The 21655-nt window shown below is 39.7% G+C and overlaps 1 protein-coding gene across 17 annotated transcripts in view; it reads left to right on the top strand.

Moving 5' to 3' along the window:
* LOC114481354 (calcium/calmodulin-dependent protein kinase type II subunit gamma-like) overlaps nucleotides 1–21655 on the top strand; it is a 55296-nt gene that overhangs the window by 21485 nt on the left and 12156 nt on the right. For 2 of the 17 annotated variants that reach the window (XM_028476108.1, XM_028476115.1), the window contains exons 4-18: nucleotides 2525–2579; nucleotides 2751–2816; nucleotides 5856–5928; nucleotides 7106–7208; nucleotides 8960–9043; nucleotides 9368–9462; nucleotides 10079–10201; nucleotides 10325–10408; nucleotides 10939–10981; nucleotides 11743–11805; nucleotides 16428–16468; nucleotides 18489–18572; nucleotides 19742–19786; nucleotides 19875–19920; nucleotides 20138–20218. In XM_028476108.1, coding sequence (XP_028331909.1) covers nucleotides 2525–2579; nucleotides 2751–2816; nucleotides 5856–5928; nucleotides 7106–7208; nucleotides 8960–9043; nucleotides 9368–9462; nucleotides 10079–10201; nucleotides 10325–10408; nucleotides 10939–10981; nucleotides 11743–11805; nucleotides 16428–16468; nucleotides 18489–18572; nucleotides 19742–19786; nucleotides 19875–19920; nucleotides 20138–20218 — 1086 coding nt within the window. Of the gene's footprint in view, nucleotides 1–2524; nucleotides 2580–2750; nucleotides 2817–5855; nucleotides 5929–7105; nucleotides 7209–8959; nucleotides 9044–9367; nucleotides 9463–10078; nucleotides 10202–10324; nucleotides 10409–10938; nucleotides 10982–11742; nucleotides 11806–16427; nucleotides 16469–18488; nucleotides 18573–19741; nucleotides 19787–19874; nucleotides 19930–20137; nucleotides 20219–21655 lie in introns of all 17 variants that reach the window. The other 15 variants (XM_028476107.1, XM_028476113.1, XM_028476111.1 and 12 more) reach the window with 12 other exon arrangements.

The following is a 21655-nucleotide window of genomic DNA, read 5'->3' as shown; positions in this document are numbered from 1 at the left end:
ACAAGACAGACTTGACAATATAATATCTGTTTGTCAGAAAACATTTGTATGAGTTGATATAAAATTAAAATACCCATTTTCTTTCACAAATGTGTGTCGCTGGAACTGTTTTGCCTCATACTCACTCCCTTATTCCGTGTCTGGAGCCACTATTTGCTTTGTAGAGGCTTGCATTTGCTGTTTGTTTTTCTCGCTTCCTTTTATTCTTCTGTTCTCAAACAAGAAACACGATGCCCTTTAGTGCTGTCCATGGCATGAACCCAGGTTTGCTTTAAATTGGCTGTGTTGTCGATGTGGTAAAAGGAAGAAAAAAAAAGCTGGAAAATAAACACGCTGAGACAGTGAGAGGTCACTAAAGGCTATCATGCAGATTCCTCTTGTCTCCTAATGATTTAAGGCCCAGTCTCTGTTTATCCAGTTTTAAATTCAGACTTTGTTATTTTTATTTTTAATTAAAGTTAGCATTAATGTTGTGATGAAAGAATAAAGATGACATTAGTGGAGATGTCTGGTTAAGGAGTGCAAATAAGAGGAATGACAAAATCAATAACGCCTCCCTCGCTGCACTTTCTGCCTCGTCCTTCTTGTCCTAGTTTCCCATCAGCCCTCCAGGCGCTCATTTGCCCCTTGCCTACTTTTTTCCTGCTCTCATCCCTGTTCTCTAGATTTTCTTGCCTTTTCTCCTGTTTTTTTTTTTTTTTTTTTTTTTTTTTGGCATTCTCGGGCATCACCGATATTACAAACTTTAGACAAAAGAGGGCACGAAGAGGCACAGATGGAGAGACGAGAGCGATAGGACTAAGGGACAGATGGAGGAAAAGGATGGGAGGAGAAGGAAAGGGCAATCGCTCTTGTTTTTTTTTTTTTTAGCTGCAGGGTCAACCTACTTCATTGTTCGGCTGATATTCACTTCACATAATGATTAGTGTTTCACTGCTGATGTTAAACCTACGCTGCATCTCAGGCTCGTCCTGGAACAGCGCCGCCTTCGTACTGCTGCATCATTCTGCTTTCCTTTCATGGAGCGAACACTGTTTTTTTTTCCTCTTCTTTTTTTTAGACCACATACCCTCATTACTGTGGCAATGTGTGCTCATGACTATACCGTCAACATATACACAGTAAATATAACTTTATTTACACGTAAGAAACTGTCAAATAATCACATTTTGACTTGCTATGCAGTAAATGACCAACAAAAACAGTCATACTGTATGCATAAATGATTTAATTTAGGTTTTAAAGGTCACTATTACCTCCGCCAAGGAGGTAAAATTCTCATCACCGTTTATTTTCCCAACAAGTTAATTTTGACTTCTTTTTTTAACATAATATGTTATGCTTTAATTTATTCAGACAACTTTTTTTTCCAGGAAATTTACTTTGACATTTACTTTAATCTCCTGACATGTTTTGACTGCCAACTGTCAGTCTTCCACAGAGGCATCTACTGATTGCTTTGATGTATCCTTGCAAGTTCTTTTTTTTAATTTTTTTTTTATTTGAAGAGGGTGAGATATCTGCAACTGAATTAGTTTTTACATTTGCAAAATGTTGTATGTTTTGTCAATCCTTTTTTACTTTCTCAAGCGGGCCGAATTTGATGCTCTAAAGCAGTGTTTCTCAAATGGAGGTACGTGTACCCTTAGGGGTACGCATTGGCACTACAGAGAGAGAGAGGAAAATTAACAAATGAAAGCATTAAAAATATGGGATTTTATTTTTAGTTAAAAATTCTAATCATACCAAATCAAATCAACTCACAAAAACACAAAATAAGAGAAAAAAATACTGAATAATAAAGAACAGACAACAACAAAATACACAAAATGGCACCAAAAATACTTCACATTACCAGCAACGCACAAAACGACAAAGACGAACTAAATGAGAGAAAAATACACAAGATCATTACCAAATACTTAAAAATGGCAGAGAAACATACAATACAACATAAGAAACAGCCAAACGACACCAAAAACACACATACTGAGATAGAATAAGTTGCATAAGACCAAGACCACACAAAAACAACAACAAAAACACACAAAATAAGTGAAAATATACTGAATAATAAAAAGAGCAGACAAACGACAACGGAATAAATCTATTCAGGAGGCACTAAATACTGTTTCAGAATTTTTACCAAAATTATGTAGTCAGACATGAGGGGGGTACTTGAATTCAAAAGTAAGAGAAAGGGGGGTACATGAGCCAAAAAATTTTGGGAACCACTTCTCTAAAGGGCTGGATTCGGCCCGAGCTTTGAGTTTGACAAGCGTGTTATTTGTATGATAATGACTAATTTAAACCATTGTTAAATGGGCCATTAACCATAAAGTCATGTTTTTGACTGGCCACTGATGGATTAACTATTTTTTTTTTTAAGAAAGGGAAATCCGGGGACTCTTTTCCATGTTGGTCTTTTCTTTTAAAACCATTTAATTTTGCAGTTCACAACAGTGCAGCAGCTACTGCTGTCGGAGTAACACTGTTTCACATTCTGTCACCTTTTCTCTTGCAGTGAGACTGCATGACAGCATTTCAGAGGAAGGCTTTCATTACCTAGTCTTTGACCTGTGAGTAAACGCGCGTGCACACACACACACACACACACACACACATACACACACACACGCACACACACGCAGTGACATTTTCCTCATGCATGTGACTGTGTTCTGTTTGTGTATGCTAACAGCTTCTCTCTTCTCCGCCTGTCTTCCTTGGTTCTTCTCTCTTCCTCTCAGCGTGACAGGAGGAGAGCTTTTCGAAGACATTGTAGCCAGGGAGTACTACAGCGAGGCCGACGCCAGGTAAACACCAGCGTAAACGGGACACACATCGCTGCAAACTATCCCAGAGCACCTGCTAATCCTTGTGTGTTTTAATGTTTTATTCTCTCCGTTTATGAGCGTTGACGTGCCTGTTCTTTGTGAAGTGTATAATTGGTTTATTTGTATTCTTGTCAGAAAATGCATCCCATGTTGACAGGTGCATTAATGCACTCGCCTCCTTTCCAACACATCACTCGGTGTACTCTTAATACTGAAACATCACAGCTAAAATACATTATTCCATTTTAATATCAACTCTTTCATCAGACTAGGAATATCTTGATTTTTAGCTGGATTACTAAAAATAACTGTTTTTTGTTTTTAGGCTGTCAATTGACTATTGAATTGATTATTGTTTCTTTTTATTCACAATGCAGGGTAAGGGTGTCTGCTCCAATATTGATAGTGACATTGGGACAAATATAAGCAAAAAATTGGATTATATCGGCCTGCATCTACAGTAAAATCTGTAATTACAAGCACTCCAACACATAATTTAATTATTTTTGATTTATTGAGATTATATTTTAGGGTCTTCTTATTTATGTTTTTATTCGATTCAACTATAGAATATGCTAAAGGTGATATTTAAATTAAACTACTAGGGTTTTTTGAAAGTTAAACATTTGTTTTGTTTTTTTTGTGTTTTTTTCTCTTCTAACTTGAAAATAATAATAATAATTGTAGAATATTCTAATGTTTAAGGTTAAAAATTATGTAACCCTTCAGTTAATAATACCTACTGTTGCTGATTATTGTTCTGTTTGAGTTAATATTGCTTGATTTCTAACATTCCACATGACAAAATATGTAATTAAAGTGTATAATTTGTCAGTTATCATATCTAATCGATATCTGTGTTGACCACTTCTCAAGCCTGCAATATTGGTATCATATCGGAGGTGGAAAAACTTACTGCACGGTAATGAGAGGAGGGACACCAAATAGATGCTTGAGGGCAGGAATGAACACTCGCGCAACCATGTTATCTTCTTCTGCTCCTTTTTATAATGTAATATAGTGTGTAGTATCTGTGGAACTGATTTATTATTTAAATAGAGTATTTAAATCTTTACTGCAAGATTCTAAAAGACAAATATGCAGCCAACTGTCAATATTGACTGGTAAGATATTTGCCCCATTTGTGCAGCATCCACCAACCAGAGCATCGTCAGGCTGTTCTCTTCGTAGGTTGCACAAATTTTAATTCAAAAATTAATAAATAAATGACTTGACCATTGCATATAAAGAGGTCACGGCTTTTGTTTTCCGTTGCTTTTCTGCTTGGAGGGCCGCGAGTGAAAGTCCTACTTACGCACTTGAAGCTGATGGTGAAAAGTCAGCCGCAGACAAGTGCAGAAGTTTTTTTTCCACAGGACTGTTAACTGTACAAAACATCAGGGACCCCTTTAAGCTGTCACTGGCTGCTGGTCAGCTGTTGGCTACACCATGTGGCAGTAAAAGGGCGCGACCGTTGAAGTTTTAAAGGATAGCTATCAAACATAAAAAACTATTAAATATTTAATAATCTGTTTGATACTATTTTCCAAATATGCGTGTGTGTTAAGCAAATATGTTTAGACTAACATTTTTTTCTCTCTCGCCAAATACTGTGTTGTGCAGCTTATGAATTCCAGCCACAATTGGATTAGCGGGGGTCTTTATTTGTCCCTCCTCTCTGGGTTGGCATTTGAAAAGCACACGCTTTAATACGGACTTGCAAAATGACAATACCATGTTTTCTCCAGCTTGGCTCCACCTTTGACACAGCAGCTTTTGTAGAAGGAAACAGAATAGCAATGGTGTTAGTGGCAGCTGAATTAACACCCTAATTATTGAATTTGTTTTGGGGTTGGAGATTTATTGACTGCGGGGTGTAAGGCTTCCTACAACTATTGCTTTATATTGATTGTTTAAACTTTAGTACGTGCAGGATGTCTTTTTATTGTTAGCTGTCAGTAAGGGGACTGTTAACGTAAATATCGGTCAGAGAGCACACAGCCACAGCATGACAACAGTGATGAATTGTTATAAGTTCACTGATGTAAAGGATAAACGATGTGATGAGATGGTATTTTCCTCATGAGCGCCAAACATTTGCGGGGTGTGACCCTGGATATCCACTGGATGTGTATCTGCACCGAAACTGCTCCACTGCGTGACTTCAGCCTAACCTGCAGTCCAGCAATCCTCACCGCCTCTGTTTCCTGCTCATCTGTTGCAGCAAGCCGAGGGCAGTAAGGACTCAGGAGATCCCGCTAATTCACGTGTAATCCCGCAATACATATGTGTGATTCAACGATGGATAAATGCAATATTTATATGTGAAATACGATTTTAAAAGTGCTCGGATTGGGCCAACCATGGTTTCAACTGAAATGTCTGGTCCCCAGATAAATAAATACCTGAATACTCGACAGTGCAGGTGAGGTTTCATAAATTCCTGATATTACTTGTAAGAGAATCGTCTATAAATTAATTATGGACATAAACAAACATGTAAACATTTAATAGAAAATATATTCACATTTTATTTGAATAATGTCCAACCAACATTTCAGTTTAAATGAACAGGATGTTTATAATACGCAATAGAAGTAAATGTAGAAAACCTAAGCTAGCTCTAAGTGAATGTTCAAATTTAACCTGGATTCAAACTTCAGTTATCAAAAGTAGAGACACAATCCAGTGCTCCAACTGTAAGATGTAGTCTTGTCATGCACAATAATATGAGTGCTATTATTTTAATACTTGAAAATTGTCATTGTTGTGTAATACATGATTGCAGTGTGTTAACAACAGCAATGTCTTGTCTCCCTTTTTAAAAATGGTGACAACATCAGGGCAGAACCAGCACCAGTGAAACGTGCGAGCAGACGGATGACGTGCAGTCCGTGTGATGCTTTTTGTGACGGCTGCTGACACGTTTTCTCTTCGTTTGTCCTCTCTCTCTCTCTCTCTCTCTCTCTCTCCTCTCTCTCTCTCTCTCTCTCTCTCTCTCTCTCTCTCTCTCCTTAGTCATTGCATTAGTCAGATCTTGGAGAGTGTCAATCATATCCACCAGCATGATATTGTGCACAGAGACCTCAAGGTGAGTGGCTGCACGTTACCCTGACAACCACACACACAGAGAGACGTACTCACACACACACACACACACACACACACACACACACCTCTGTTCGTGACCATGGCAACACACAGATGGCTCTTAGTTACTCTATCTTTTTTTTCTTTCTCTCTTCGTCGTCTCTGCAGTTTTTGCTTCCATCCCTGCTATATTGCTCCTCCCCCTCCGTTTCTTTGTATACCTCTATCTGCTGTCAGCATCACTGTCCTTGACCAGCGTACTTATGTGCACGTGCACATGCATGCATGTATGTATACGTGGCCATGGTGAGCAGCTCAGAGATGGATGGTGAGTCATGGTCACGAGGACGAGCGAGCGCGTCTCTCACCTATGGCGAGGAAAGCATAAGGACCGCACACAGCACCAATGCACACACTTCATAATATTGTGAAGGGGCTCTGGTACGACAAGGGAGGAGGTGGAAACATTAGATGAACATCATGGGTTGCCACGACAACCCGTGTGACATCACACTCCACCCATGGAGCATTGTGGGTGGGCACTGAGAGGTCCAAAAAAATGCTGATAAGCTTTAGTAAAGCCAGCGTTTTTAATTAATCACCTTTAATTACTATGCAATGTGGTTTAATCATAATGCTGATTGGGAGAATGATTTTTTTTTTAAAGGCGTATTATACTGGAGTGCAGTGTGTGCAGCAAAAGGATGCCCGGCTCATGCGTGGGCAGCTTTTGTGTACTCGCGCGTGCGTGTGCTCTTGCTGTGTTAGAGAAAAACGCAGTTACTTCAAGCGCTGCCTGTCTGATTTGTTGGCCTTTTATCCTGAGTGGGCTTTTTACTGCGGCCCTTTATGTCCTACTGCCTAAACAACGGCCATTTAGAGCGCTGCCACACACGCCGCCTCTTGCTAAGTACACTTTCCATTTAGCATGCAGTCTGCAGTGCTGCCTAAATGACTCCCGAGTGGTTTCTATGGCTACAAACTCATGCCCATATAAGGTGTGTTGGAGATTCTCAACTACTCTTCTTCTCTCCACCTTCTCCGTTGGTTTCTCACACCTTTACTCCACCCCCTCACGAGCTGTGTCAAATACATCACAGATGAATATTTCTGAGATTGAGCTCCGGTGTCTGGTCCTAGATTCTGCCTCACCGTGTGTTTGCATGTTTCTCTTTTAGCCTGAAAACCTGTTGTTGGCCAGTAAGATGAAGGGAGCCGCAGTGAAGCTGGCAGACTTTGGCCTTGCTATTGAAGTGCAGGGAGACCAGCAGGCATGGTTTGGTAAGAAAACACAGAAATGCACTGAAATCAAACCTACGTGGCCATTGTTTCAATGTTCCCCAGCCTGCGTGTTTAATGTTGGATAATTCAGGGTTTCTCTCTTGAATAAAAAAGTGTATTTCTACTGAATTCTCAATATTTTTCTTAGGATTGGATCCAAGCCGCTTATTTTTTGTAGTAGTACAATTTCATATTTCTTTCGTCCAAACAAGAATTTTTTTTAAGCTTTCTACTGAGAATGTAAGCCTTCTGGATACTGCTCCACTGTTTCTTTCTTTTTTTGGATCGCCATTAGCTTTGGCTAGAGATTGGCCACACCCAATACAATCGTCTTATTAGTACAGTACACAATTAAATATAACACATCACACAACAAAGCATACAAACAATAACTACAACAATTTATAAAACATAATCAACATTCATACAGTTGGACCTAATTCCAATTAACAATTCCTCCAACACATGGTTTGGTTATTTAACAATCTACATTTACACTTATTTATCAATATACATATACATTTATAGATCAAACTTACCCTAATTAGTTGTATTCAGTAGCTTTGATTATACATCATTAGGCACCTAGAGCTGTTTTGCTAATACATTTTCTTTCAGTAATTTTTAAAATCTAAACTAGTTATTTTCTGGAATAATTTGTCTTGGAAGAGCATTCCATGTCGCCATGGCCCAGCTTTTCATTACCACACAGGAATTGGCTTCACTTCACAACTAATTCAGTCAACCAAGACTTGTTTTAATCAGTTTGTAGTCTCATGTCTGTTTGTCGTCTAAAGTCTGCCACATATCCTCCTTCATCCCTGTCAGTAGTTAAGTTTAAACACAAAAAAGAAGAAACAAATGAAAATGAATAGTTAAGGGAGATATTAGGGTAAAGAATTTTAGGTAACACTTTACTTTAAAGTTGTCATCTGTCATTAGCATGATTAAGGTGTCATTAAGCTGTTGTGGTCGCTAAATTATGACACTTTTCTCTAAACTATAACACCTTTGGAGCTATGTTGGCATTTTTTTTGCTTAGGTGGAGGGATCTAGTGGTGTTAGGTAGGGTTCGTGGTTAGGGTAACGAATGACATTTAATGACGTCATGACACCTTATTCATGTTAATAACACTTGTCATCAATAACACATGTCAAATTATTGACAGTGCAATGTCAGCCTTTATGTATGCGTTACCACATTTTATTTTAGTCTTTTATGAACCAGTTAAAAGATTTTTCTTTTTCTTATTCTCACAAGCAAATGTTTACAACTTCTTATCGTTGTGGTTATTTTTAAGTTGATCAAGTCAGAAATACTCCATTAATTTTTTAAGTATATATAATAAAAAATAAATTCATTTTCAAATAAAGCCGCTTTAGTTTAGTTGTTTTTAATAATTTCAATAGTAAATGTAATAGTGTTTCATATTAATTGCAGTTGTTAATTATACATTAACCCAACGTGTGTTTAGTAATCCTATCTGCAATATTTGAATGCAGGGATCACAAGGCATCATCACTTCATTGCCTTAGAGGCCAACTACTATATTCCACTTCATGCTTACAGTATGTTATGGTCTCTGGGCTCATGGCCTAGCCGCTACCATTTGGCCGATTGAAGTGTAAACGAGATGATGATTAAAAGGCGTTTACTTCACTCTCCATCATAATCTGACCCTACATTGCATTCATGACCCAACAAAACTTCACACCCTTTCCTTTTGTCTCATGACTTTTCTGTTGTGCAGGGTTTGCAGGCACTCCTGGTTATCTCTCCCCTGAGGTCCTGAGGAAGGACCCCTACGGCAAGCCTGTGGACATATGGGCTTGTGGTGAGTTTAACATCATGGCAGTTTCTGTCTTCTTGTGATGTTCTTTCTCCTCAACTTGAATCGAAATAAACCTGGCACCATGTTTTTAAAAAAGGCAAAATTCAGCATAATTTAAAGATAAAACTTGTCAAAATGAGTCATTTTAATAAGGCATTAACTGTTGAGCTTCACATAAGAAACTCAATAAAGGAGTTACAATGGAATCTCATTGTCAGACTATAGCAAGATAACTGCAAACTTTTCTTAGTTTGAATTGCTGTTGAATGTTAAGCACGTCAATATATGGATTTAATGTGTTTTTTTCCTTTGCTTTCTTTCTTCCAGGTGTTATTCTCTATATCTTGTTAGTGGGATATCCTCCTTTCTGGGATGAGGATCAACACAAACTCTATCAGCAAATCAAAGCTGGAGCCTATGATGTATGTTTGCTCAGCTCTGGGTTGGTAACGGGTGCAGTGCAGAGGGTTTGCTAAGCACTTTTGAATGTTTAATAGTGCCCAATTGAAATCTGGTCCAAAGCTATTGATCCTGTCAGGGCCTCCCTGACGCATTGCAGAGGGATTGTGTGTGTGTGTGTGTGTGTGTGTGTGTGTGTGTGTGTGTGTGTGTGTGTGTGTGTGTGTGTGTGTGTGTGTGTGTGTGTGTGTGTGTGTGTGTGTGTGTGTGTGTGTGTGTGTGTGTGTGTGTGTGTGTGTGTGTGTGTGTGTGTGTGTGTGTGTGTGTGTGTGTGTGTGTGTGTGTGTGTGTGTGTGTACGAGAGTGGGAGAGGGGCAATCCTCTTTTCTCTCTGGCTGGATTTTCAAGTTCCTTTGCAGCCTGTAGAAGATTCAGTCTTCGTAAAGATGATTTAAAGACCCTAGAACTTAAACATGGATTCACTTAGCCTTATTAAATCACATATAATGCACCTTGCATGATAAATTAACTCATTTTATAGAATTTCTGCTGAAATTAACCAGATATCCACAATTCTTCCAAAACCTGTTGTTTCCACTTATTGCCTTTATTTATATACATGTTCCTTTATTTCTTCAGTTTCCCTCCCCTGAGTGGGACACAGTGACTCCAGAGGCAAAGAACTTGATCAATCAGATGTTGACCATTAACCCAGCAAAGAGAATCACCGCCGAGCAGGCCCTCAAACACCCATGGGTCTGCGTAAGTATCTGCTCACCTAAAGCTCATCTGGAAAAATGTCTTAATGAATATTTAATAACACCTTCACCATTATGTAAGAGTCTTAAATATTCTGTAAGAGTTTCTCTCTTTGTCCTTATGCAGCACCGCTCTACAGTGGCCTCCATGATGCACAGACAGGAAACTGTTGAATGTCTTCGCAAGTTCAACGCTCGTCGAAAACTTAAGGTAACCACATCGCCCTTGGATGTTTGCTACACCTCTGATTTGTACTGTCGGACTCGCAGCTCACTCAAAGGGTGAATCCTGCTTTAAAGCACTACATATTATAATACATTCGTTCCTTAAATAATGGAGTGTCTTTTTTCTTTCTTTTATGACTATATATTGAAACCTAAGGATGGCAGTGCCATTAGCTACAGAGTCGAGTTTTTTCCTGCCACCTTTAGTCATTGTATTTTGCATTCCAGCCAAATAAACTGAAATCATTAGCATTCAAATCCAGTAGTCTGTAAATTATTTGCATTAAACAGTTTTGTTGCCAAAGTCTGGTAAAGAGACGTAGTTGACTGTAAGCTCATCGTATCGACCTGTTGTGAATATATTGATGATAACCGATAACAGTTAACAATGCAATATTGTCGTCCTATGAGAAATATTCCTACGAAACTGTGCAGAACAAAGATTCTTTTTTATAAAAGAGGAGAAAAATGTTAACCATTCCTCTTCTCTCTCTCATGATGCCTTTCCTTCCTCAGGGAGCCATTCTCACCACCATGCTGGTGTCCAGAAACTTCTCAGGTGGGTGTGCCCTTCGCCTTCAGCCTCCTACACAGCACATGCCAAGGGAGACCGCAAAGAAGAGTGGATAGAGTCTCCTCACCCCACGCACACGCAAACACACAAACACACACACACACACACAGACAGAGTATGCAGACGTACATGTGCAGGAGATTGCATAAACATAGTGAGCAGATAAACACAGTAGAGCTTTTTCAAATACTGATAAATTGTCTTTAGTGCCTTTGATCTTGATGAACATTAGCAGGACAGTATGTGACTATTTTCTATGTTGGTGCCAGTTATGTCCTTGTCCATGCTAATGTATCTTTCCCTGTGTGTGTGTGTTTCTGTGTTTGTATGGATGTGTCTCTTTGTGCTGCCTGTGGAGAATTTGCGTGATTGAGAGAAAGAAGTTTAGAGTTTTATTGCATTTTCAATATTTTTTGGGTGGGGGCAGCTAGTGTGGTCCTATAAAAGCAGCTGACTGTTAAGATTCTGTGTTTTCTCTTTAATCTCAGCCTGCTGAGAGTGACTTGTTTTCCTCAAGCCTTGTTCTCAGCCTTTAAGTAATTGGTCAGTCGATGGCTAATGATTTCTACCCTGGGCCCAGGAATCCTCAGGGGGTGCACATCTTTGCTTCGGTTCATTTCTATCAGCGTAGCTGGGCTGTAGCCAGCTCTCCCTGTGGCTCCCTGGGTCTACGGCAGTAAAAAAGTGTGAGATAGACCAACCTTATTTGTATAGCCCCTCCCAACTGTAGCATTTCTGTCCAATAGTGGGCCGGCAGCATACCAACTCTGCTGCTGCCGCCTCCTCCACAGCCTCACTGGCTCAGGAAGGTACGTCCCAGAGACACGCCCATCCACTTCCTCTCCACACACATGGCCGCCCTCTCTGGTTCATAGTGCAGGGTTGGCCCCCATGACCATCCCAAATGATTGCATGCAACCTCTGCCAGTATCTTCATCAGCTACACACACACACACGCACAAAACTCTTTAAACAGCAAAATAAAAACATTGTTTTGTGTTACACTTAGTATAACAATTTCAATTGTGTTCATTGAGGTTGAAAATTTGGCGTAATGGCAGACTTTGGCTGTGTTCAAAATGGTTTCCGCCGTACTATACACTACGACCTCAATGAGTATATAATGTCTACTGTATGCTATAAGTATGATTAGGATGATGAGCATTCCCAGTATACTTCCAAGTTTCCCAAGATGCATTTCGAACCTAGGACAAGAACCTGAAGCACACTGAGACTAAATAGTAAATAGTAATAAATCTATTGATTCTCCACCATTAAAAGTTCTGAAAACATTTTAAGCGCAAAAGTGACCAAGTAGAATATCAACATGTGCTCATTTGATCCAAAAAACTAGTAGAAAACACATTTGGAAATTTTCAGAAACCCCATTGTGCCAATGACAAAACAAACTTCTAAACAAGAGCCCTATTTACAAAAGCGTTAAAACACTAATGGAATAGAAAAAGAAATGCTTTTGTTATGAAAAGGAGATGTTTGATTTTTAGCTTGAAGCCAGTCCCAGAAACATTTTACATTCCGCTCGCAATGCATCATGGGGCAATTGAGTATTACTAGTGTGCCCTAGTGTGTGTGTATACTTAAAAAAACGTCCCAATATAGTATACATCCGGGTATTTCTCGCATACTTAATCTTTTCATACTATCTAATGTGAATGCACTACATACTCATTTTGACGTCACACTTAGTATGAGTAGTATGTTAGTTTTTGATTTTGAACACAACCATTGACTAAAACAAAATACCAAGGACCAGTGGTATTTTACAAACATTGACATACATTAAACTTTTACTTTACTATATTAGCTTATCTAATGAAACAATTACATTAGCATTCGGTGTGTTTTTACATGCACAGATTCTTGCGGAGATGAAAAAGTTATTTTCATAAATCTTAAGAGATACTAAAACATGACACGTCCTCTTCTCACTCATGAACATACACATCACATTTTTATAGCAGTTAAGTTCATTTTCTATCCCTGACCACTTCTGCACTCGTCCTTCATCCTCATTCTGATGGCGACAGCATCACGTGCATTTCATTCTTCAAAATCAAACTTGTTACTTTAAGTGAGCTCCATACTGACCCCTCATGCTCCTGTGTTCTGATGAGCACGGGGCAGGCTGGGGGCGGGGCTGAGGAGGGGCCTGTATCCTGGGGGCGGGAACTGACACTGCAGGGGGCTGGCAAGAGTTGGGTTGGCGTGCTGCCATCGTCAGACCTAGGTGTGGGTGGGATGGAGAACAGCAGGGGTGATGGAGTCCAGGGGGGGGTGTCAGATCAACTTTCAATCTTTCTTTATATTAAATGTAAAATATAATTTGTCTCCTTCCCCTTTTGGATGCCTAGTTTAGTACTTTTAAACGTACCCTTTTTTGGGTGGTTTATAAATACTAAAGCAAGGCTTCACCTTCCTCCTGCTGGCCTGGGATGGGGAGGGAAGGTCGACGATTCCGATGGTGGCTCCATGGATTAAGAAGATTAGAAAGCATGTAGAGCTGATCTGATTCTCTGTCACTTTTTCCAGACCAGAGAAGCTGCTTTGCTCTACAGTGTGTACATATTTCATTAGGGCCTGTATGTAGGTAGTAGGGCATAGGTCAGATGTAAGTGGAGTAACCTATAGGGACGTGTGTATGACTGGTGCGCTGATATTCAGGATGTTTGTGGTGGTTTGACTGTCAGCTAAAGCTCTCTGAATGCGGGCTTCTTCGCTGAGACTGGATCGAGTTTGTAAGTTTCTACCAATATGTGACATCATCACTACTACAGATTGAAATCTTCATCTCTGTCCTTTTTTTAAAGCATCCAGGGCTTTTTGAGACATTTGTCCCTCTGATGTCACTAATCACTTGAAAACCGCGTTTTACAAAAACTGCTTCCCTGTGCTTCATTGTAGAATATGACTGATGCAAAGCTTGGTAGTTTGCTTATTGTATTTTCCTTTTAATGAAATAAATTGTATATTTCGAATATTCCTGTACATAGAAAGGCTCTTGCATTGCTGCCTTTTGCATGTGGGCCTCCTGTGCGGTTCAATCCACCTTCAGGTGTTGGCTAATGGTGTTCACACTTAGCGGGTTTGGTTGGAAGATATGATGGATTGTTTCCACTACGTAGTACTGGCATGGCTCTATAAGCCTCTACATAGGTATGGCATCAGTAGAGGTGTAAATAGTACTGCTATATCCTACTCAAGTAGAAGTCCTGTTGATTGAAATTGTACTCAAGTACAATGGTAAATGGACCTGATTTATATAGTGCTTTATCCCCACACTGAAGCAGTCTCAAAGGGCTTTACATATCAGCTCATTCACCCAATCATTCTCACATTCACACACCAGTGGGACAGGACTGCCATGCAAGGCGCTCGTCGACCACTGGGAGCAACTTAGGGTTTAGTGTCTTGACCAAGGACACTTCGACGCATAGTCAGGTACTGGGATCGAACCCCCAACCTCTCAATCAGAAGACGACCCACTACCACCTGAGCCACGGCAATTATTTATTAAAATAACACCAATCAGGCTCTAAGTATAGTAAAATTTATGAACTCTAAAATGGTTGCCAAATGTGTCATGTGGGTAACAACATAATGGATAGAAAACCCAACCTGAACCCAGGAAAATGGCTGGGCGTTGATCAGAAATGACACAACTGAAATGAATGAAACGTAAATAAAAATAAAAAAAAATCTATGAAAGGTAAAAAAAAAATGTAACCACAAAAAAATAATGATTTACTCAGTATTGGTTGGGCGTAAAAAAGTAATGAATTACTTCTTTTAATATGTACTTTAGTAGACGCAAAAGTACTGATTTAGAAATATACGAGAAAAATACCCATAAAAGCAACGCAATTACAGTAACGCTGTTATTTCACCTCTGAGCATCAGTTGGGTTTTGTTCCTGTTTTCCTCAAGGGGAACGTGCAGGTGGCCATAATGGAGTCGGTGGCTTAGCATGTCTTTTTATTGGTGAATTAGTGGCAAAAAGAAAACCATAGTTTTATTAAACGGTCCATTAACTGATGAGACTTTATTGGCTGCTGGAAGGTGATGTTCCATTTAGAGCTACACTAATAGAACCAAATATACAGTATAGAATCACAATATGCCGTGCCAGTTCTAAGTATTGGAAATGTTCCACATCAATCTTGTGTACAGTATAATTAGGATGGCTAACATTCAAACTTTTGTGTGCAGTATCATTAATACAGTTCCTGAACATTTGATGTTTTTAGCAACACAAGAAGACTTAGTTCTATATCTTTCTAAGGTCATCACAATATCAGCACATGCACAAGTCTGGATGCAGACGGTGCACTCCGTTAGTCTCCCACAGTGACTGTTATCAGGCGAACCAAAGGGATCTAAAGCTGAACCTACAGTCTTTACTTTTTCTCCAAATTGTTGCATCCAACTAAAGCGCTCCCCAAGTGTGAACACGGCCTCATTTGTTACACTCTCATTGATCACTGAGCTGGTTTGGTGCCCACCTTCTCTGGGTCACTTTGACCCTCTTTTAAACACTTAAATGTTTAAAGGAGGAGGTTTGAGGCTGTAATTGAAAAGCATGTGAATGTGGCGGTCTCACACCCAGATGTTTGGTAGATGTAGCTGAATGACGAATAGATTTTTGCCCTCTTTAAGTAATGAGTGCTCATTTTCCTGGTTGTTGAATGAAAACTTCCTCTTATTTGTAATGCATTTTCCCCCACTTTTGATGCTGCATGGCCAGGCCAAGATAGAAACTGCATATGAAGCTGCTGAGATCTAGAAGCATGAGGTGTTACTTGATATCATTTGCAGCTCTTTCCCTTATCTCCACTGTCACGTATTGAAATACTAAGCCCTCTTCAACAACACTACCCCTTTCTCTGCAATGTGTCCATCTCCCATTTCTTATTGGAAGGTAAGAAACGCAAGACGAGATTTCTTGAACCCTCTGTGTGTGTCGGTAAGGAGTGAAAAACAGCAAATAAAGCAGAATTAGTTGAGAGATTTAGCCTGAGAGGAACAGTGACTGGAGCCTTTAAAGGAAATCAATGATTTGCATTAACCAAGCTCATCACCGGCAGCGCTGGCGGCAGTTAGAGTCTCACCATCACTCTCTCTAGATCTGCTGGGGTCTCCCGGACAGGAAATGGATCGAGGAAGTTTACTTTACTCTCAGGTTTCCCCTTTATCCCCAGATGGCAATGAGTGGATTATGATATGAATGGCTTTTGCAGAGTGTTGCAACCAGTAACCCCAAGGGTTCCAAAGCTATCCATTAAATGGATGTTAAAGCTAGCATTTTTGTTAACACAATAGTACAGAGGTGAGGTAAAGCTCTAGATTGTAATACAGTGGAACAAATATTTGACAACAGTAAACCCAGTGGTTTCTCCTTCTGTCTTTTTTACAGCATGCAAAAGTTTACTCAATAAGAAGTCGGATTCTGCTAAGGTAAGGTCATGTTGTTACCTCTCAGCCTCTTTTATCTTACCATCTTGTTGACTTCCTGTTAGCAGACTTCCTGTTTAACCTTCTGTTGACTTTTGCTTCTCTAATTTTCTTTGTATTTCCAACCAATGGTCCCTCACCTTTAAATAAGTTCTCTCTAAGGCTGCAAGTGTGAAATGTATCAAAATTCTGAATACATTTAACAGACATTATTTTGCCACGACAATATAAGGACTGAGGGGTGTTGATGGCTTCATTGTGGCTCCTTTCATGCATTCGATTAGGGATGTTTGATATTAGCTTTTTTGACAATATCTGTTATTATCCAATTCTACATTTACAAAAAATTAGAATATCATGAAAAAGTTTGAAATTTATAGTCACTCATTTCAGAAAGTCAAACCCATATATATGATATAGGCTCATGACACATAGTGAAACATTTCAAGCCTTTCATTTTTGAAAGTTTTATGAATGGCTTACAGATAATGAAAACCTGAAATTCAGTGTCTTGGAAAATTAGAATATTACATAAGATCATTTAAAAAAAAAAAATATTTTAAACAAAAATGTAAGGCTTCTGAAAAGTATGTTCATTTATATGCAGTCAGAACTTGGTTGGGCCTCCTTTTGCATGAATTACTGCATCAATGCGGCGTGGCATGGAGGCGATCAACCTGTGGCACTGCTCAGGCTGTAATGGAAGCCCAGGTTGCTTTGATAGCAACCTTTAGGTCCTCTGCTTTGTTGGGTCTGGTGTCTCTCATCTTCCTCTTGACGATACCCCATAAATTCTCTATGGGGGTCAGGCCAGTTTGCTGGCCAATCAAGCACAGTAACACCATGGTCATTGAACCAACTTTTGGTATTTTTGGCAGTGTGGGCAGGTGCCATGTCCTGCTGGAAAATAAAATCAGCATCTACATTAAACTTGTCAGCAGAAGGAAGCATGAAGTGCTCTAAAATTTCCTGGTAGATGGCTGCGTTGACTGTGGACTTCAGAAAACACAGTGGACCAACACCAGCAAATGACATGGCAGCCCAAATCATCACATACTGCAGAACTTTCACACTAGACCTCAAGCAATGTGGATTCTGAGCCTCTCCACTCTGGAACCTTGATTTCCAAATAATATGCAAAATTTACGCGCATCTGAAAAAAGTTCACAGTCAACGCAGCCATCCACCAGGACAGTTTAGAGCTCTTCAGAAAAGTTTGAAGTGCTCTAAAATGAAAAGGTTTGGGAACCACTGCCTTAGTCAATGCCTGTGTCAGGCTGTAGCCCCAAATAAGCAGCTATTATAAGTGTATGATATTGTCCAGGTGGTTTATTCACATGAACAAAAGTGCACGTGAACATTTTCAGCGTCGACTCTAAATCTAAACAAGTCTTCTGGTTTGAAACACTTGCAGACACCTCTACTTCTGGGGCCACTTGTAACGTAAACATCAACTGGTTTTCAGTGCGCTTTGAACAATCGTTCATTTAAATCTGTCGCTTTGGTTTCTGTGAGTCCGGAACCAAACAACTTTTTTAAAAGGTTATGGAGCTCATTTTCCTCCTTTGCATTATTGTTAATCTTTTTCCTATGAACCTAATGTTTTACAGAGAGAAGCTTCTTCCAGTTCTAATTTAAACTAACCCTGAATCTTTTTATACTTTAACACAAATTTACTGTGCTGCTCTTCCTCTGCTGGTTTTGTATCCCCCTGCTGCTCAGCAGTCCCCATCAGCCTCTGCTGTTATTGAGCATCTCTCTCCTCCTTCTTCTTCTCCCGCTCTTTTTTCCCGCCCCGAGGCTCACTCTGTGTTTAAGTGGCAGTGGCATAGAGAGTTAGTGAGGCAGTAAAAAGGATGATCTATAGGCCTTTTTGTAGCACTCAGACCCCCATTTACCCTGTTAGCTCTCTCAACAGCCTGGGAGCGGCAACCATTATTAGCCCCGCCCCTCCCCCAGAAAAAAAGGCGACTATAATGTGTATGTTTGTAACATTTGTGTTCACTTTGCGTTCTCGTCCCAGCCTTCTACCAACAACAGTAAGAACAGTATAGTGAGCGCCATCAATGCCCTGAAAGACACCAACATGGCGACCAACGCCCAGATGGTACAGTAGGCCGCCGCAGTGTCAGTACCGCCTCCTAACACCCCCCACCCCCCCCCATCCTGTCCAGTAGTTGAATAGTAGCTTAAAGTCGCTGCTTGTCATTCATCTCCATAAAGAAAGTGTTGCTGTGTAACATCCATCCCCCCTCCACAAGTCCCACCTTTTTACCACCTCTCCTCTCCTAAAGGTGGACACACGCTCCAGATTTGGACTTTATTTTCAGTCCCTGGCTGCACGTGTGCACCTTTTTATGTTTTATTGGAGCATGGCCTCGATTGTAGCAGTAAAAGACCAAGTGGCTACACGTAGAGCTGTTCATTCGTGAATCATGAATCAGTCATTTTTGGTCTTGTCATGTGATGACCCTGTCCGTTTGCCTTTAATCCTCCCATCATATTACCTTAACATATTTTATGCCCTTTTCTTAACCCTAACTAACGTTTGATGCCATCAACACTGAAACCAACACTCATTCTTCCCATTTTGCTGTTTTGTGACATTTTATTGGCATGCTTTAAATCCCATGTTATTGTGTTGTGTGTCCCAATAGTGCTTCCCAACTGGTCCATGGTCTCTAAAGCAGACTTGGTTAACTAGAAAAGACTAGTTTGTGGAATTAATTATTTTGATGTGATATTCAATTTTTAAATTGAAAAACTATTCAAAGACTAGCGATAAGTGCTTTAAATAATGGGCTTAAAATGATTATTTCAACTGGCACCAGTTTGTGAAAACAAGTCATTCCAGGTCTCTTGTTGTTTGCAAAAAGTTTTTGTTCTATTTATTTTTTATCTTTTCATTTCAACGTAAATGAATTACTATGGGATAAACTAAAATTAAAATTTTTGAGCAATTTTTTTTTTTTGTAAAGGAATCACTGATGTTCTTTTGTTATATTTATTATTTTCTTAGATTTCATTCTATTAAATTACATTTAGTTTTAGTCATTGAACTTATTAATGTATATAATGTATTATTTTTGTTGATTTTTATTAGATTTTTTAAATTTTGATTCATGTTGCATTTTAATATTAAATTTAAGTGGAATAAGGATGTTACTGGACCATGTCAACGCAGCTTTACAGAAATGGGCCGAGTTTAGACCCGATTGGGAGGCACTGTAGGAGAACCTGTATATTCAGTGCTGACTCTCCTTCTATGTGTCACAGGAGTCTCAGAGCACAGTGGTGCACAACCCTCCCGATGGAGTCAAGGTGAGATATGTTTCTTCACATTTATTTCCTGAATCTGGCTTTAGTCGAGTGTCTGAGTGACTTTGAGTGTGTCCGCTCCGTCTCTCAGGGCTCAACGGAGAGCAACGCCACCAACGACGAGGAGGAAATGAAAGGTATGAAAGGTACTCAAAGATTTATTCCTTTTTTTTTCCCTGTTTTAGCCGCTCTGTCACTCTCTCTGTCCACCCTTTAGTAACGTGTGTTTCAGTAGTTGACGGGCAGTTGTGCTCGTATGCAACACGTGTCCCTCACCCTCTTGACTGTGCGTCTGTGGTGTGTTTTTATTGCGCGTCTGGCTGCGTTCTGTGTGTTCGTGTGTGTGTGTTCTAGCGGACAGCACGGCGCTGAGTTTGAGCAGCGCCACAGAAGAGATGCCCCCACTTCTGCCCTCACCTCAAGGTTCACCTGCCAGTAAGTTTACCCCACGGCCACTCCAAGCTGTACGGGCGGCCCTGGCACGGACCAACACCCACTCCACCCACCCTCACCCTCACCCTTGGCTTTTATGTATTCACTGGCAGCGGCGTCTCACATCTTTGAGCCCCTCCCACTCTGACCCACCAACCTCCTTTCGAGGGTTCCCACTGGTTTTATGATTTTGGGATTTTCTTTCTAGGAGTTTGGTTTTAAGATTGATGCTCTTTAATGGAACTTTTTTTTAAATTTTAACTTTTAAATTGTAAATTTTGTTATTTTAAATGTTCGCTATAATTTTTACACCCCTGGTTTCTTTGTATTGAAACTGCTAAGATGTGAAAATGTCAAAATTATCTTTATAATTTCTTGGTCTGTAACATAATTATAGATGGGTTTTTACGCTTGTTTTTAAATGAACAAACTTAGGCAATGTTCAGACAGCAGGTTTTGATGCACAATTTAAATCTTATTTTTGGAGAAATATTATTTTTTGTGTGTTCATTCATATTATACATTAAATTCTACTCCTACCACTTCAGAGTAGGAACGAAATGTGATCCACATGCGCAAAAGAACTTTCCAATTTCTACCTTGGCTTTTTTTCCCCGCTGTTCCTCCTCGGATGCGGAATTGTGACGAATATCGCATTTCAATATCATAAATGTTGGATAAATGCAACCCAGCCCTTTAGACGGTTTCAGATTTAGGAGCACATGTAAAAGTTGCCTGGGTCGGAATTGGAGAAAAAAAACTGCTGTTCAAACTGTCGTTAACGGATCGTATACAGGTTGCTTATGGGCAAAATAAATTGGATTTGGGTCGCATCTCTCTGCAGTTTGAACGTAGCCTAAGTACTAATCCAGACTGATTGGAGTTTTTACATTTTCAAGTTGTTACAACTAACAGAAAGACCCCAACACCAAATTCCTTCTTGCTGTGAGGTGAGAGATTTATCCACTACAACACTATGCTTCAAATACAAATCTTTCTGCTAGAATTCTTCGCTCGCTCAGATTTTTTGGGGGGTTGTAAGGATTTATGTTGAGGGGAGTCACCTGATTCACCGCACAACGTCCGACCCCGTGGTATAACAATGGAAATTAAGCCCGAACCATCAGCACACACCAATACGCGACACACACAATTTTAAGCCAGGAACATAGGCAAACTTTTTTTATTTTGTATATTTTTTATTTTTTATGTTTTTAAAAACTTTGCATGGTAATAAATGAAGAAATGTGTGGTTTATTTTGGTTTATAGGTTCAAAAGGGTTGCAAGTAGGTTTCAAAACAATAAATGAACTCATGACATTGTAGCTGCTTTTGTTTTTCCACATCTTGGCAGTTTTTGCTCGTTCGTTGTTTATTTTAACAAATAACAGCCAAAAGAGACTCGGGGGTAGGACACTGTTGACGTATGAAGAACATGAG

This window comes from Gouania willdenowi, chromosome 19 (genome assembly GCF_900634775.1).
Source record: "Gouania willdenowi chromosome 19, fGouWil2.1, whole genome shotgun sequence".
Classification (NCBI taxonomy): domain Eukaryota; kingdom Metazoa; phylum Chordata; class Actinopteri; order Blenniiformes; family Gobiesocidae; genus Gouania; species Gouania willdenowi.
Note: the sequence above shows the minus strand (reverse complement) of the source record. Positions and strands in the feature narration are given on the sequence as shown.